The sequence below is a fragment of the Dendropsophus ebraccatus genome, chromosome 14, assembly GCF_027789765.1.
Source record: "Dendropsophus ebraccatus isolate aDenEbr1 chromosome 14, aDenEbr1.pat, whole genome shotgun sequence".
NCBI lineage: Eukaryota > Metazoa > Chordata > Amphibia > Anura > Hylidae > Dendropsophus > Dendropsophus ebraccatus.
The window spans coordinates 64,066,380-64,082,682 of record NC_091467.1 but is presented as its reverse complement, the minus strand read 5'-3'; the positions used below and the strand labels follow the sequence as shown (position 1 = coordinate 64,082,682).

The 16,303-nt window shown below is 42.1% G+C and overlaps 2 protein-coding genes across 2 annotated transcripts in view; one reads left to right on the top strand and one right to left on the bottom strand.

The window, feature by feature from the left end:
- The window catches only part of SHISA6 (shisa family member 6), a 185,059-nt gene extending 180,571 nt beyond the window's left edge, over positions 1 to 4,488 (top strand). Inside the window, exon 7 of the mRNA XM_069951906.1 lies at positions 2,047 to 4,488. Within this exon, the coding sequence (XP_069808007.1) occupies positions 2,047 to 2,621 (575 nt within the window). The 3' untranslated portion in view covers positions 2,622 to 4,488. The remainder of the gene's footprint in view (positions 1 to 2,046) is intronic.
- Positions 4,489 to 14,845: 10,357 nt separating this feature from the next.
- LOC138771903 (tripartite motif-containing protein 60-like) lies at positions 14,846 to 16,303 on the bottom strand. The gene has a single exon (XM_069951905.1). The coding sequence runs from the start codon at positions 16,301 to 16,303 to the stop codon at positions 14,846 to 14,848; it is 1,458 nt and encodes a 485-aa protein (XP_069808006.1).

The window sequence follows — 16,303 nt, the reverse complement described above, 5'->3', positions numbered from 1 at the left end:
AGCAAAAGAAAAGGAAGTAAAATACCTTTATTTGACAGTTTATTGACAGAAAGTAGGTTTCATCATTATTAAAGGGGTTATCCAGCACTACAAAAACATGGCCACTTCCTTCCAGAGATAGCAATACTCTTGTCTCAAGTATGGGTGTAGTTTTGATACTCTGTTCCATTGAAGTGAATGGAGCTTAATTGCAAACCACACCTGAACTGGAGACAAGAGTGGGGCTGTCTCTGGAAGAAAGTGGCCATGTTTTTGTAGTGCTGGATAACCCCTTTAATCCTCTTTAGGTGTCCTAAAAAGACAGGCAGGAATTTTAGATTCCCTAATCTGACCTCCTCCTCCTCCTCCATTATTCCTTATACCCTCATCCTTTCCTCCAACACTATCACTTACACTCCATGCTTTTCATACAGACAGACAATGGCTGGTGACCGGCTCATGGACCATTACACTAAACAACCACTTGACCATATTAGTGTAGCACACAAGGTGACCAAGGATCCAGTGTGTCTAAAAGTTATGTAGAGAAGTGAAGCTTGATGAGGAGGTTTGAGGTCACTCGGTACAACACTGGATTTTTACATCTACCATCTAGCTCCAACAATTTGTCAGCGACACTGCTGTTTGTAACCATAGTATGAAGAAATGGTCATAGTTGGTGTTGTGCAGTGGCACTGGTTTGTATCATGGGTCCCATCAGGCACCCTGTCCACCCACCTTCGATTTGACCAGCATAGAGCATGTTTACCTAGAATACCATAGACCCCAAGCCCATGGTTCCTGAAATTTTAGGCTCCATTCACACATCATTTTGGGCTACTTTGAAGAAGTAGGTCGCGATCGTGACAAAACGGTATTCCAACATTTATCACATCTTACCCACAGTGGGTCCATTGACATTATTTGGCCATTTGTTACACATGGTATGAGACCGGCCGTTCTGTGACTCAGCAGGTTCACAGAATGGCCGGTGTCAGAGAAGATAATCCCAGCCAGTACTGCATAATCTTCATTTCTGTTGAATTGGCCGCACGCTCCATTGTGTGCAGTGGTGAATTGGAATGCGGGCATCCGAGTGTGCCCACGTCCAAATTTACTACTGCACACAATGGAGCGTGCGGCTGAAGCCGCATGCTTCATTGTGTGAACTAACATGTTCTGTGCGGCTGATATTCAATGAACAGCGGCCGCACAAAACTGACATGCCAGTTTTTTGTGCGGACGGTTGGAATCCAGGTGTGTATTGTGTATACGCTCCTTCCGGAATTCCATTCATGCACATAAAACGTATCTTCTTCATAAATCAACAGCTGTGATTTCTGCAAAAGATACTGTGTGAACATGGCCTTTAACTGTTTTTCACAATGTCTACTTTTTTACGGGACTCAAAAATGTAGTCTATTAAAGGGGTTATCCAGCGCTACAAAAACATGGTCACTTTTTTCCAGAGACAGCACCGCTTTAATGGAACTGAGTTACAAAACCTCACCCAAACTGGAGATAAGAGTGGTGTTGTCTCTGGAAGAAAGTGGCCATGTTCTTGTAGCACTGGATAAACCCTTTAAGAAGAACAAAGCTGAATGTATTATTTGTAGACTTCGTCCCGTCCCTTATAGTCAGTGGGCCTGCTGCCGATAACCTGGAGTATATATCAGAATACCTTTTTACCCATATCCTGAAATAGTTCTGTAACCAAAAAACAAGGTTCCTGGTTAGTTAATGCCCCCTACATTGAAAGGGGTATTAGAACCCAGAAAACCCGATCCTGTGTATCCCTTCTGCCACAACATACAGATCTCTTAAATGCTGGTGTCTCTTTTACTGTATGTCCTTTACCCGTGATTTTTTTTTTTATTTCTTTGTGCTATGCTAATGTTATGTTTAATGTCAGTGTTAAGGTTAATTCTTGCAGCTTTCATCTACATTGCAGCTTTTGAAAGTACATGTCAACGACTCATTGTTTCAAGACCGAGGATATGAGGAGCTATAATCACTGGGCACAAAAGAACCATAGTACCTAAACGTCTCCTTTTCTTGTTGTTACAGCTGACAAAGAAGCCGACGACTATTATTCAAGAAGACGGCATCTCCCAGATCTGGCAGCTAGGGGGACGCTTCCCCTCAACGTGATAAAAATGACTCAGGATCAGTCAAACTATAGAGAGAGGCCTAGAAGACCTGTGCGTGCCATGTCTCAGGACCGAGTCTTGTCGCCGGACAAGAACATGCCAGACGAAGGGTACGGATTGCCATATGATCGAATCCTATCAGATGAACAGCTTCTATCTGCCGAACGGTTACACTCTCAAGATCCTCTTCTGTCACCAGACAAGGCCATGACCCTCAAGAGGTCTGACTTTCAAGAGAAGTCCATGTCAAGAGCCATTTCCCAAACGGATGTCTTTGTTTCCACTCCTGTGTTGGATCGATACCGGATGACAAAGATGCACTCTCATCCCAGTGCCTCAAATAACTTATATAATACGTTGGGTGTGAACCAAACTGCTGCCAAACGTCAAGCCTTCGCTTCACGGAGGCACAACACAGTCGAACAGCTGCATTATATTCCCGGACACCACCAACAGTACCGCACAGCTAGCAAAACAGAAGTGACTGTTTGATTAACACAATGTGATTTGTAGATAATCGATACAGACTGAAGCAGTCCCAGGATACCACACTACAGTGGCCTTGTGGGCCAAGAAGACCTCTGATTTTATGTCACATTGGTCAACCTCATGCCCATTACCCATTCTTGTCTACGTCATGAGTGGTCACTTGAAACAGAAGAAACTGGATCCAAAAGATTGGGGTGTTGAGGGAGTTTCTAAGGGCTTATCTATGCTAATGCGCTTGGGTTTATCTATGGGTTCATCAAAAAAGAGAAATTTTGGCAGGCCATCTAGGGAAGAGTTGGTCAACAAGGAGAATATGTATCCTGACCACTGGACAGAGCTTTATGGCTGCAGGACAGACATGGCCAACCCTTATTTACGTATGTAGCATGTAGTCAACACCTCAACGCCTCACATCCTCCATCAGTCCACCCAGTATGTTACCAACATTTCTTTTGGTGGTGAGGTCGCGAAAGTCTACTAGAGTGGTGGAGACAATGTTATCTGGAAGAAGGGTCATCTTTACTGGAATATTTATTAGTGCCTATAAATCGTCTGCTCTCTTAACGTAGGAACTAGTGGGGGTGCGTCTCAACAAGCACAAAACTAGAGCCCATCGTTCATCCATCCAGTTTTTATCATAACCTGCTTTGTAAATAGACGTGGTAGGTAGATCGGGATGGGGTTTCTTCTAGACTAATAATCAAACGATGTCACGAGTCCTGTACAATACTCAACATGGATATTTTGTAACAAATACTCTCGACCTCACATGCCTTCCATCATTACCGAACGTGTACAGGACTCATGTAACATAGTCGGCCGGCGAAGACTTTTTTGGATTTCTCAAAAAAGTTAGGACCTTTTTGTGAGATGATCTGGTGCCATTATACTCATCACTAACCAACTATTTAGACCACAAAGCCATTGTATTAATTACTCTAGACCATTTTTAATACGAGTGATGTGGGCATATGTAGATTACCATGTTGTAAAACAAAAAATTCTAAAAAATGTACTTGTATCTAGAAAAATTGTGGGATCAAACACTCATTGAAAGTGTATTTATCCTGTCATCACCCTAATATATTAACCACGTGAACAACCTAAGCTTACGGAAAAGAGGCCATTCTACATCTCTGTAGATTTTACTAAATAAGTGACCCGTCTCTACATACTTGTGCCATATATTTCTAAAAAAATAAGTCTCATTTACAGTTTTTTCTATGTTTTTTAAAACAAAAAATATAAAAATATTTAACCTTAGGTATTAAAGAAATACCACATGCACACCCCCAGGCTTGTTACATTTTTACAAATATATATATTAAATATAAATATTCAGCGTCATCAAGTTTCTCAGCGATCATCTGGCGATTTCACGTACATGGACATTTTCTAGTGATCTGTGGTCTACATTGTTTTATAGACATATACGATATTGCATTTTGTAAACAAACTGTATAAAAGAAAAAAAAAAGAGAAAAAAAAATCCCATCCGTGCTTTGTAATCAAGCAAAAACAGGCAGGAGAAACTCAAGCGACACCTGCAGGCTTCCAGAGGTATTACAGTCTGTAAAAACAAAACTAATCAAATGTTTTGAATTTTTTTTATTTATTGCATTCAAAAATTCCTGAAACACCATAAAAATGAACAGCATAAAATATGACGATATTCAGTCTCTGTCTTAGGTTTGTGTGTGAACTGAAATTAATCTGAAAATGCTTTTAATATGTCTGATGGCGAAATTGCACAAATAAGTGTCTTAGGTTATTATGTCCTGGTTGGTTAAGTTTTAAAAAAAAATCTTGGTTGGTTTAGGCCTTAGAATAGTGAATTTCCCGTGTTTAACAAATTAAATATTTTTGTATGTGTGCTCTCGTCTTTCGAGACAGGGTCTACATTTTAATGTGATGCGATTCAATTGTAAAAAATAAATATAAAAAATATAAAAAAAATAAAAAAAAATACTAATTTATAAAAAAAAAAATTACATATATATTTAATTATGGATTTCACCCATGTTTCTTTATGATGATGAGCAAAAATGGAAGAAAACGCATAATGGAACATTAAAAAAAAAGGTAAAAAATTAAAAAGGTAAATTCCCGAGGGTATGGCAATGCACTTTTTTTTTTTTTTTTTTAAGGAGGGGGGGGGGTTCATTCCATCAAAAAACAGCAATAATTTTTTTTTTCTTTTTGTTAAATTCATGGCTGTATAAATCAGTTCTAGTGAAATCAGGCAATTCTAATATTTCCTATATATAAGTATATATTAAATCAGCTGTGACATAATCTACGAGAGATCTTTTATTCTGCCTTACTTTAGGCTAGTTTTAGATGAGAAAATAAAAAAAAAATTGCCTATAGATTTTTTGGCGTTCAATATGCGTTGTCCGTTGTTCTGCTTGTCATATATTACACTGGCATCTTAATTTCATGGTATACTAAACTTCAGACATAAAATGTACATTAGAGAAAGCGAAATGTTTTTGTAAGGTGTGTAATAAATTATGTATGAAATAAAGGTAAAATGTTTTTAACCCTGGAGAGTACGTCGGCTTGTAAAAGCTGGGGGGAGGGGGGGGGGACTTAAAGCGACGGTATACTGTTGAACATCGTACTTTAAATAAAGGATATTTACCCTTTGAAAACTTGTGGGTGATTCGTGTCCTTGGTATTTTTTCCAAAACTTATCGAGTGGTTGTAGTCATAGTGAATCCGTGGGAATGCTTTGGGAGAGTCCATTCAACACTGTAGCAGGCAGAAGGTCAGAACAAACAGAGTCCATTCAAAACTGTAGCAGGCAGAAGATCAGGACAGGCAGAGGCAGAGTCCATTCAAGACTAAAAGCAGAAGGTCAGGACAGGCAGAGTCCATTCAAGACTAAAAGCAGAAGGTCAGGACAGGCAGAGTCCATTCAAGACTAAAAGCAGAAGGTCAGGACAGGCAGAGTCCATTCAAGACTAAAAGCAGGAGGACAGGACAGGCAGAGTCTATTCAACACTAAAAGCAGGAGGTCAGGACAGGCAGAGTCCATTTAACACTGTAGCAGGTAGAAGATCAGGAGTCAACCTGGGCAACAGTCAGGACAAAGCAGGTAGTAAACAAAGAGGAAACTAGCTACAAGAAATGCATCTTTGCAGCTATCTGCATAAGTGGAACCAAATTGCTCAGGCAAAGACCACAGCAGCAGAACTCGATTAAACAAGGTATGGTGCCAGCACAATGGAGGAGGAAGGGAATGAAGAGCACGCATTAGAGCTTTAAGTGGGCAACAGCTCTAAGAGTGTCCAGGGCAGTGGTCTGATGTTCAAGGGCCCCAAAGGTGTAGCAGACTGTAACAAGGTCTTAAGGACATGTGGACCTACTGGACTTCTACAGGTCTGTGCTAAACCGCTGAATGGTTTCCGGGGGATGTTGAGTTCTCTATCCTTAATAGAGAAGTCGGGCAATTTTAGGGGGAAACATAATAAACAAGCACTATTTACTTCTCTACATGCCCCGCAAAGCCTCGTGTCACAGGCACCGGGACCCCCTTCAGAAGGCATTTTCCCTGAGTTCCGATGTTGTTACGACTTGGGGGAAAATAACTGACCTGGCTGATGTATTGCCCCATCAGCCAATCAGTGACTGCAGCGGTGTCCTGACCCAGTCACTAACTGGCTGAGCGTGCAGTCCAACAAATCGTGACGTTGCAGCTGAAGGAGATCCGGCGGGAGTCCTGGAGCGGTGAGACAGTGCTAGAGAGGAATGGGGAGAGGTAAGTATTGATTGTTTATTATGTCCCCCCCCCCCCCCCCGCCTCTTCTCCTTTAATCCATGCAATGAGGTTTGGACCTTTCTACCAGGAATCTCTAAATCCCGAAGAGTAGTCTGCGATAGCAATAGTTGATGCGGAAATCTGAAGATTTCCAAGTCGGCAGGCAGAAGACGTAGTGGTGTGGAGTACGGGTCTGAGAGTCAGGGCTGGCGGCAGAAACAAAACTGGCAGAGATATATCTAAGCAGAGTACAGGAGCCACATGGGCTTCATTAGGCCCAGATTGAGAGGAAAGAGTCCAATATAAAAGTCCGGGCAGGGGGTCATAGGGATGGATCAGTGGAAATAAGTGGAACTAGCCCTTTAAGAACTGGAAGTGGCGACACAAGAGAGAAGTGGCAAAATGTAAGAAAGAAGCGGCAGCCAGGAGGGGAATAATGAGCACCGAACAAGGTGAGTGTCTGTGCATTGTAACAAAGACAAACCCAACTGTGTCCAGATAAACATCCACACCTAGAAAGTGGAATTTTCAAGTACTCTTTGTAACATTTTGAGCCATTTAATGGGCATCCAATGCTTATGGGCGCCCAAAACAATCATATGGTCAACTATGGCCGTCGCTACAACCTGGTTCCAATGGTTTGTAACACACTGGGGCATTCTCCATATGAATTGTTGGATGATACCGCCATATCTCCTATCCCTACTATCCTACATACATGTATTGCTCTTGTACCGCACACTGTTCCCAACACAATATGAGAATATGACAGCCCCCAGTAAGGAGAGCAGTCCATCACATCTCTGTCACTTACACTCAAGAAGGCGAATAAAACATGACAGCCCCGACCTGAAAGTGAAAGAGAAAATAAAAATATCCATCTGAAGAAAAAGCTTTGGAAATTGAGGCTGTTATGTAGAAGTCCGGGACCTGAAGCTTCTAGGAAAGCTGCTCCTACTATCCTGGGAATTCTAATGACCGATATACAAGAACCTGCAACAATGAAACTGCATTTATGGGACTTGTTCTAGGAATCCATACATGATACCACGCCAGCGAAGCAGCAGAGACGAGGATGTGTGACATCTAGTGAGATAAAAGATTCAGGGACTCGGTAATAAGAAAGAAGAGTTCAAATACAACTATATACACTCACTAAGGAGTTATTAGAATGGACTGAAGCTTTCTATGTGTAATGCAGTAACGAGGATATATGGTATAATAGTGGTTATTTTCTTGTATATAGGAGCAGTATTATAGTAGTTATATTCTTGTATATAGGAGCAGTATTATAGCAGTTATATTCCTGTATATAGGGGCAGTATTATAGTAGTTATATCCCTGTATATAGGAGCAGTATTATAGTAGTTATATTCTTGTATATAGGAGCAGTATTATAGTAGTTATATTCTTGTATATAGAAGCAGTATTATAGTAGTTATATCCCTGTAAATAGGAGGCAGTATTATAGTAGTTATATTCTTGTATATAGGAGCAGTATTATAGTAGTTATATTCTTGTATATAGAAGCAGTATTATAGTAGTTATATCCCTGTAAATAGGAGGCAGTATTATAGTAGTTATATTCTTGTATATAGGAGCAGTATTATAGTAGTTATATTGTTGTATGTAGGGGCAGTATTATAGTAGTTATATTCTTGTATATAGGAGCAGTATTATAGTAGTTATATTCTTGTATATAGGAGCAGTATTATAGTAGTTATATTCCAGTATATAGGAGCAGTATTATAGTAGTTATATTCCTGTATATAGGAGCAGTATTATAGTAGTTATATTCTTGTATATAGGAGCAGTATTATAGTAGTTATATTCCTGTATATAGGAGCAGTATTATAGTAGTTATATTCTTGTATATAGGAGCAGTATTATAGTAGATATATTCTTTTAACTAGGGAGCAGTATTATAGTAGTTATGTGAAATGGAGAGAAGAGTGCAGCTGCACCTCACACCTATGGCTGATACTAAAGCCGCTAAGCTACTTTAAAAACAAACACCAGGAATTTGGTATACAATTTGATCAAACCATACTGCCCCGTGTACCCCGTGCAGGTATCCTGGTTCACACGGGGCAGTGTGGCTTGATCAATTCATACACAAAATTCTGATGTGTTTTTTATTTAGCCTAGGGGCACTAGTATCAGCCATAGGTGTGAGGTGCAGTGCTCTTTTTCTTCCCTGAACCGTATTTTGTTTCTCTCTTTTCTCAGTGTTTTTGCACTGCTCCTGGTGAGACCCACATGACCGCAATTAGCAGGAGACACCTGAGTGCACATGGGTTTAATCCCTCCTGTCTTTTCCCATTCTGTCTGCAGCAGCTATGGTGAGCGCAATACCTTATCCAGACTTGTGCTGCTTGGGGGCGACCTTCTCCGCCGGCGGTGCTGGCCGGGTTCTGGTGTGGTGTTTTTGGGTCTGGTCCTGTGGCATGGTGGTCGCAGGGCCGTCCCATGGCCCCCGTTCCCTGACTGTGCTCGCCTGCGGGGTTGGTAGCCACTGACCGGCACGGTGTGGACTTAGTGTAGGGACCTATGTGTATCAGATACCTGCACAATGGTACATGGGACAGTATGGCTTGATCAATTCATACACAAAATTCTGATGTGTTTTTTATTTAGCCAAGCGGCACTAGTATCAGCCATAGGTGTGAGGTGCAGCGCTCTTTTTCTTCTCTGAACCGTATTATAGTATTTATATTCTTGTATGTAGGAGCAGTATTAGGCTTTATTCACACTATGTAAGTGATGCGGAAATCATGGCTGTTGTTATAACGGCCATGATTCCTGCAGCACTTATGTAGTGCTGCAGCCTGAGGGAATCCCGGCTGGAGTGTATACACATAGTATACACTCCGGCCAGGATCCCTAGCGGCGCCGTAGAAAACTGACATGTCAGTTTTCTGCGTCTGCTATTCAGTGAATAGCGACCGCAGAAAACCCTGTTGCTGCACACAATAGAGCGAGTGTCTCCGGCCGCTCTCTCTAACGTGTCGTGGGGAGTTCTGATGTAGGCGCACACGGATACGTGCGCATCAGAACTCTGCAGCCCAAAAGATCATCCAGCCGCTACTGCAGTACTGGCCAGGATGATCTTTTCAGAGACGGGCCGTTCCGTGACCAGGCTGGGTCACGGAACGGCCCGTCTCTTTCTAAGTGTGAACATAGCCTTATAGTAGTTATATTCTTGTATATCCAGCATATACTGTATACAGCAGTGTGGCAGCCCTCATGCTCAGTTCTCGCTCGCTGTATTTTCCCGCTTCTCACATGAGAGGTTGGATATAGATTTCCATGAGCTTCCCTCCTGCATGAGATGTAATTTTATCTGGGTGCCATGATGATATAATTTGCTGGCACACTCCATCGCTGTAATCATACTCTGATTAGCCTATTTGGGGAGATGTGTCACCCCTGGAGCCACAGAAGGTTGTGCCATACCGGGTGTGAATATTTGTGGGAATATGTATGTATGTATGTGATAATCTATGAAATCATCATTTATAGGAAACACAGACCCGAGGCAACAGATCCCACAACGTTGGATTCATATGGTCCTGATGTTGGCTGTACTGCCTTACACCTGGTCTTAAAGGGCAACTCCACTCACAAGATATGATATCCTAGGGTAAGAAAAATATATTCTAACTATAGCTAACTATATATGCATATATGGCTGATCACATGGTCATGACATCATTAGTCATCTTAGATGTCCTGTAGTTCTTCCCACACATGCAACTGAACACATGGTCATGACATCATCAGAGGTCTTGCAGTTACCGGGGGGGGGGGGGGCGCCGCGACTTTCACCATAATAACCAGGTAACTTTTATTATTACACACCGCAAAGTGTAGAGCGCCACCACATGGCTGAAGTCCCTGATATGCAGAACACAGAATTGGAGAAAGTGTGTATTATAATGTAACTTTATTATAAATATTATACAGTAAAAGTGTATAGTCCATGATATCGATTAACCCTTGCATTCTTTCCAGTGTTGGTTGCAGTATAGATGTAGCAGAGCTAGGTATGTCCTGCAACTCATCTCATGGTCATACCATATCACCTGTGATTTTACATAGGACTGCTGTAATAGCTACTGAGGCATCAGTGAATGAGAACATGCATATTGTTACAGTTGTATCCAGTCTAGACAATGCTCTGTGAGCTGAAAAGCCCGAACCCTGACTGATACATTGTAGCAAATGACCAGTTGCTGTTGATGGGATTTGCTCACAGAGCATTGTCTACACTGGATACAATTGTATCACTTCTCAGCTGATGGCAGGACTAGCTATGTACAATGTATCAGTCCAGAGTCCAGGCTGTAGAGCTCACAGAGCATTGTCTACACTGGATACAATTGTATCACTTCTCAGCTATGCGTAGGACTTCCGTGGTCCGTCCAAACAATGAACCTGTTCATTCTTTGAACAGGCCACGGAATCCGCCGGTGCATAGAATGGAGTCTATGACACGGGCGGAGATGCCCGTGCCCGCCACAACGGGTTTTCCATCGCCATTCCGTAGTGTGCACGCACCCTTAGGGTACAAACACACACGGCATATACGCTGCGTATTTACTGCTGTGATACTCAGCAGTAAATACGCTGCAGATACGCAGCAGATTAGATCTAAATAACTGAACACAGCATCAGAAAAGTGGCCATGTTTTTGGATAACCCCTTTAAGCTCACAGAGCATTGTTTAGACTAGATACAACTGCTCTATGAAATTGGGCATGCTGGGTGTTGTAGTTTTGCAACAACTGGGGGGGCATGGCTCTGAAACATAAACCAGCACTACAAAACATCTGAGTCTAGGGTGAGAATCCCTTAAAGGGTTTCCGCTTTGGAAGGAGTACCAAAAATCAGTTTTAATAAAAACCGAAAAAAAAAAAAATTTCTCCTTTAACAGACGGCAAAGTCGACGCTTAAATTGAAAGAAAAACGCATTAAAGTAATTTTCCCACAAAATGAAATTTTTAACAACCTTCCCTGATTGCGACTGAACGGACGCAGGAGTCAATCTCCCATCCGGAACAAGGCCGCGGCTCGCCATAAATATATATTTTTGGAAATCATTATTTTTGCCTCTTTGTAAACTGCTGTAAAATTGTCATCCTGGATGAAGCGTCTCGGAGAAAAGCAATTGAGAGTGGACCGAGACTTGAATCATCCTGAGAGCTGAAATGCGTCGGCCGCCGCTCATCTTTATGTATACGGACTGTGATGAGCTATTACCGCAGTCACAATCTTCTGAGTTGTGGCCGTCAACTCCGCCTCGGGGATATAGAATCATTCTTTTGTATGGTTTAGGCCGGTGCTTTCCAGCTGTTGCAAAACTACAACTCCCAGTATGCCTGGACAGCCACAGGCTGTCACAAAAAGTGTGTTCACAAAAAATGGCCACAAAGTGCCAGACATTAGTAATTTACTTCTATTAAAAAATCTCAAGTCTTCCAGTACCTATCAGCTGCTGTATGTCCTGCAGGAAGTGGTGTATTCTTTCCAGTCTGACACAGTGCTCTCTGCTGCCACCTCTGTCCATGACATGAACTGTCCAGAGCAGTTGCGAATCCCCATAGAAAACCATTCCTGCTCTCCTGGCTAGAAAGAATACCACTTCCTGTGCAGGACATACAGCAGCTGATAAGCCCTGGAAGATCTGAGATTTTTTTTTTTTTTTAAATAGAAGTAAATTACAAATCTCTGGCACTTTCTGGCAACAGTTGATTTGAAATAAAAACAAAATGTGAACTGCCCCTTTAATCCTGTTGATTGTTGGTTTCTCATTGATCATACATTGATGTAATCCTGTAAATCTCTTTTTTTTTTTTAAATCTGTATCCAAGCAGTGGAGTCTGGCTGTCATCATCCTCCCCGATCATCTGGTTTCAGGGGCATCTTTATTGACACAGCGCCGCATGTCTTATAGTGGCTATGTCTGGTACTGCAACCCAATACTATTCAAATGAACAGGACTGAGCTGCAATACCAAGTACAGCCACTACCAAAGGGATGGCGCCCCCTTTTTATCTGTTTATGGAGACAGCATTAAAGGGATACTCCAGTGGGGGGGCTATTTTGGGATCTGGGAGGAGGTGGCTGAGGGCAACGTTCCAGCAGCGGGTCCCGTATCGCTCCGCTGCCCAGTCACCGGGGACCAGAGCGCCGGGATCGGGATACGGGACCCGCCGCTGGAACCGGGGAGGTGAGTGGACGTCGTTGCCTTAGCCACCTCCTCCCCGGCCAGATCCCAAAATAGCCCCCCCGTCGGAGTATCCCTTTAACCCTTCACTGGTCTGATATCTTAAAGGGGTATTCCAGCCAATAACACTTATCAACTATCCACAAGTTTCTAAGGGCCTGGAGTAAAAGACCTAAAGGTCCTGTTGGAATATAGAGCGTCTTGTAAAGGCCTAATAGTTGTCACAGCTGAGGGTTTGTTACAGTTGTATTCCGAACAGTCAGTCCTCTGTAAGTCTCCAGACTGATACATTATACTGTACCTGCACTGTTAGGCCATGTTCACACTACGTTGTCAATTTGCAACAACAGGCGCGATTAATATGAAACTTACATAGTGCTGCTGTCAATGGAATCACGGCCGGAGTGTATACACATCGGGGAAAATTTATCAAACATTGTGTAAAGTGAAACTGGCTCTGTTGCCCCTAGCAACCAATCAGATTCCACCTTTCATTCCTCACAGGCTGAAAGGTGGAATCTGATTGGTTGCTAGGGGCAACTGAGCCAGTTTCACTGTACACCATGTTTGATAAATCTCCCCCATAGTATAGGCTCCGGCTGGGATCGCTAGCTGCCACGCAAAAAACTGACATGTCAGGTTTCTGCGGCCGCTATTCAGTGAATAGCCGCAAAAAGACTGTCAGTGCACACAATGGAGCGTGCGGCTCCGGCCACACGCTCTATTGTGTCCAGTGGTAAATTCAATTCGGGCGCACACAGGTGCATCCGAATTCAGCAGAAAGGAAGATCATCCGGCAGGTACTGCAGTATCGGCCGATATGATCTTCTCTGACACCGGCCGTTCTGTGATCCGGCAGGGTCACAGAACCGCTGGTGTTATACATAGTGTGCACATGGCCTAACAGTGTAACAAACAGGAAACAGAAGGATTTGTGCCGCTGATGTGTTGAGCTCACAGAGGATTGTCTAGACTGGATACACAAGTAACAAACTGTTCTCACTCATTGTCAGCAAGCAGTGGTCTTGAAAAGGTAAGATTTTTTTTTTTTTTTTAAACAAGGTTATGAAAAGAATCAAAAATAGACAACCCCTTTAAGTGTTCGATGTATTGACGCAAGACGCATTTATAGTACAATCAACAATACTTTTATTAGGATACAATCCATCATAAGCAACTACAGAAAGTTCTAAAACATTATTTATCATGAAATCATTTACATCAATAGAAAAGGTTCACAAACGTAATATAACAATCACAAGGCTCTTCTATATTGACCAAAAAATAATAATAATGTATTTACAGGAAGTCCTATAAAGTGAACGCAGTAAAAAGTTCCATCGTACAGCAAGAGAATCTACAGTGTAATAAAAATATAATACTATATATCATACTAAAGCCACACAATAATACAGATAGATAAATAGATATTAGATGATAGATAGATAGATAGATAGATAGATAGATAGATAGATAGATAGATAGATAGGAGATAGATAGGTAGATAGGAGATAGATGGATAGATAGATAGATAGATAGATAGATAGATAGATAGATAGATAGATAGGAGATAGATAGATAGATAGATAGATAGATAGATAGGAGATAGATAGATAGATAGATAGATAGATAGATAGGAGATAGATAGATAGATAGATAGATAGATAGATAATAGATAGATAGATAGATAGATAGATAGGAGAAAGATAGGAGATAGTTAGATAGATAGATAGATAGATAGATAGATAGATAGATAGATAGATAGATAGATAGATAGATAGGAGATAGATAGATAGGAGATAGATAGATAGATAATAGATAGGAGATAGATAGATAGATAGATAGATAGATAGATAGATAGATAGATAGGAGATAGATAGATAGATAGATAGATAGGAGATAGATAATAGATAGATAGATAGATAATAGATAGATGATAGATAGAATAATTTGTCACTTCTACTGAACGCATTTCTATTGATTTATCCATGTAGTAAATTATAACACATTTTATAATTACTTGTCTTCTCTATCGATATCAGGTGTTACCCAGGAGGTGAGGAGATGCCCCTATCTGTTGTGCCATTGGAGGGGTTGGCATAGCCCAGTGATGTGGTGGGCCCATATTCTCCATATCTACCACAAGTTCCAGCAATGGACCTACAGCAATTCACCTGATCACTATACGTACCAAACTCAGTGACTCAGTCACTAACAACCCAGACACTCTTATCCCTAACTGCTGACCCTCATCCAGCTGTAAGACACCCAGAATATGGCCTGGACGGGCTCGGTGAAGGTGGTGGAGAAGGTGTGTATATGTCTAATGACATCTGATACGTCATAGAAAGACAGCTGACCGGCCTCATAGTCCAGATATACCCCCATCTTAGTACAGGGTAACAGACTGGGGAGATGCCTCTCGGTTCGGTTGTGTATGGCTTTATACTTCGTGTCTGCGTAGCCCAGCCCCCAGGACTTGTCATTATTGCCGATGAAGGACGTTTCTCCTTTCCTGTCCATACTGGGGTAACACAACCCCACAGTCCACTTCCCTGAAGGGCAGACCTCGATTTCCCAATAATGTCGCCCTGAAGAAAATCTCTGGGTGCTCAAAACCTGGTGACTCTTGAATCGCTCTGGATTCTTCTGTCTGCGTTGGTTGATTTTGGACCAGGACACAGTTCTTTTGTCACCAGAGACGTATATGTCATTGGCTGCCGTGCTCACATCCAGTGTGACATCTGCCTTCCAGTGCCATCTCTTCAGACGAGTCATGATGTCATCTAAAGACTTTTGTAGAGACACCAATATGAGGCCTTCATCCAGATCATCAGGATCGGAGACCAAGCTGGTTCTGGCTGTAGGATGCCAAAAATTCACATGATTTTCATCCATCTTCTTTATGACAGTCAGTGGGTCAGATAAGTTGCACAGTTCCTTGATTAGAGAGATATTTCTAGAGAGCTCATCCTGTTGGCGTTCCAACCTCTCGATGAGAAGGGAGATGGGTTCTAAGATCGTGTTCTCCTCCCTGACAATCTCATTGAGGACCCTTAGCTCTAGGTCATCCAGTTGGTACCGGACATCCCTAAACATGTCACTGACTCTGCTCGATAGATTGCTGGATTTACCCTGCAGGGCTTTTCTCTGACTTTGCAGCTTTTCGACCTTCACGTCATTCTCTCTTTGCTGTATAAGTAATTTCTCCAGGACAGTCTTGACGTCCTTCTTCTTCCTCTCAGAAGCCTCAGGCAATGGCACAACTTGGTGCTTCTTGTGTAGCCCAGCAACACAACATGAGACGCAAATACAGATGGCATCTTCAATGCAGTAGTATTTCAGGTCTTCCTTGTGGATGGAACATTTTGTGTCTTTGGCTTTGCCAAAAGTTTCCATGGGATCGATTAAGACGTGTTCCATCGACTTGCTGTGAAGCTGAAGATGGATATTGCATAGAGAAGCTTTACACAACGTGCACAACTTGACAGCTGGAACAGTCATATGGACGCAGTACGTGCAGAAGACCTTTGTGTCGTCTTGGCTGTTGTTCGTGACTTCTTTTTGCCATTCGGTAGTTCTTGACAGTGGACTCAAACTGGGGTAATAAATGTTTTCACATATCGGCATTGCAGGCTCTTGAAAATTGTTCTGAAGAATGTTGATGTACATCGGCTCTGCCATCATGGCCAT

Coding starts and splice junctions, on each gene's coding strand:
- LOC138771903 (XM_069951905.1), bottom strand. CDS start 16,303: ATGGCCATGATGGCAGAGCCGATGTACATCAACATTCTTCAGAACAAT.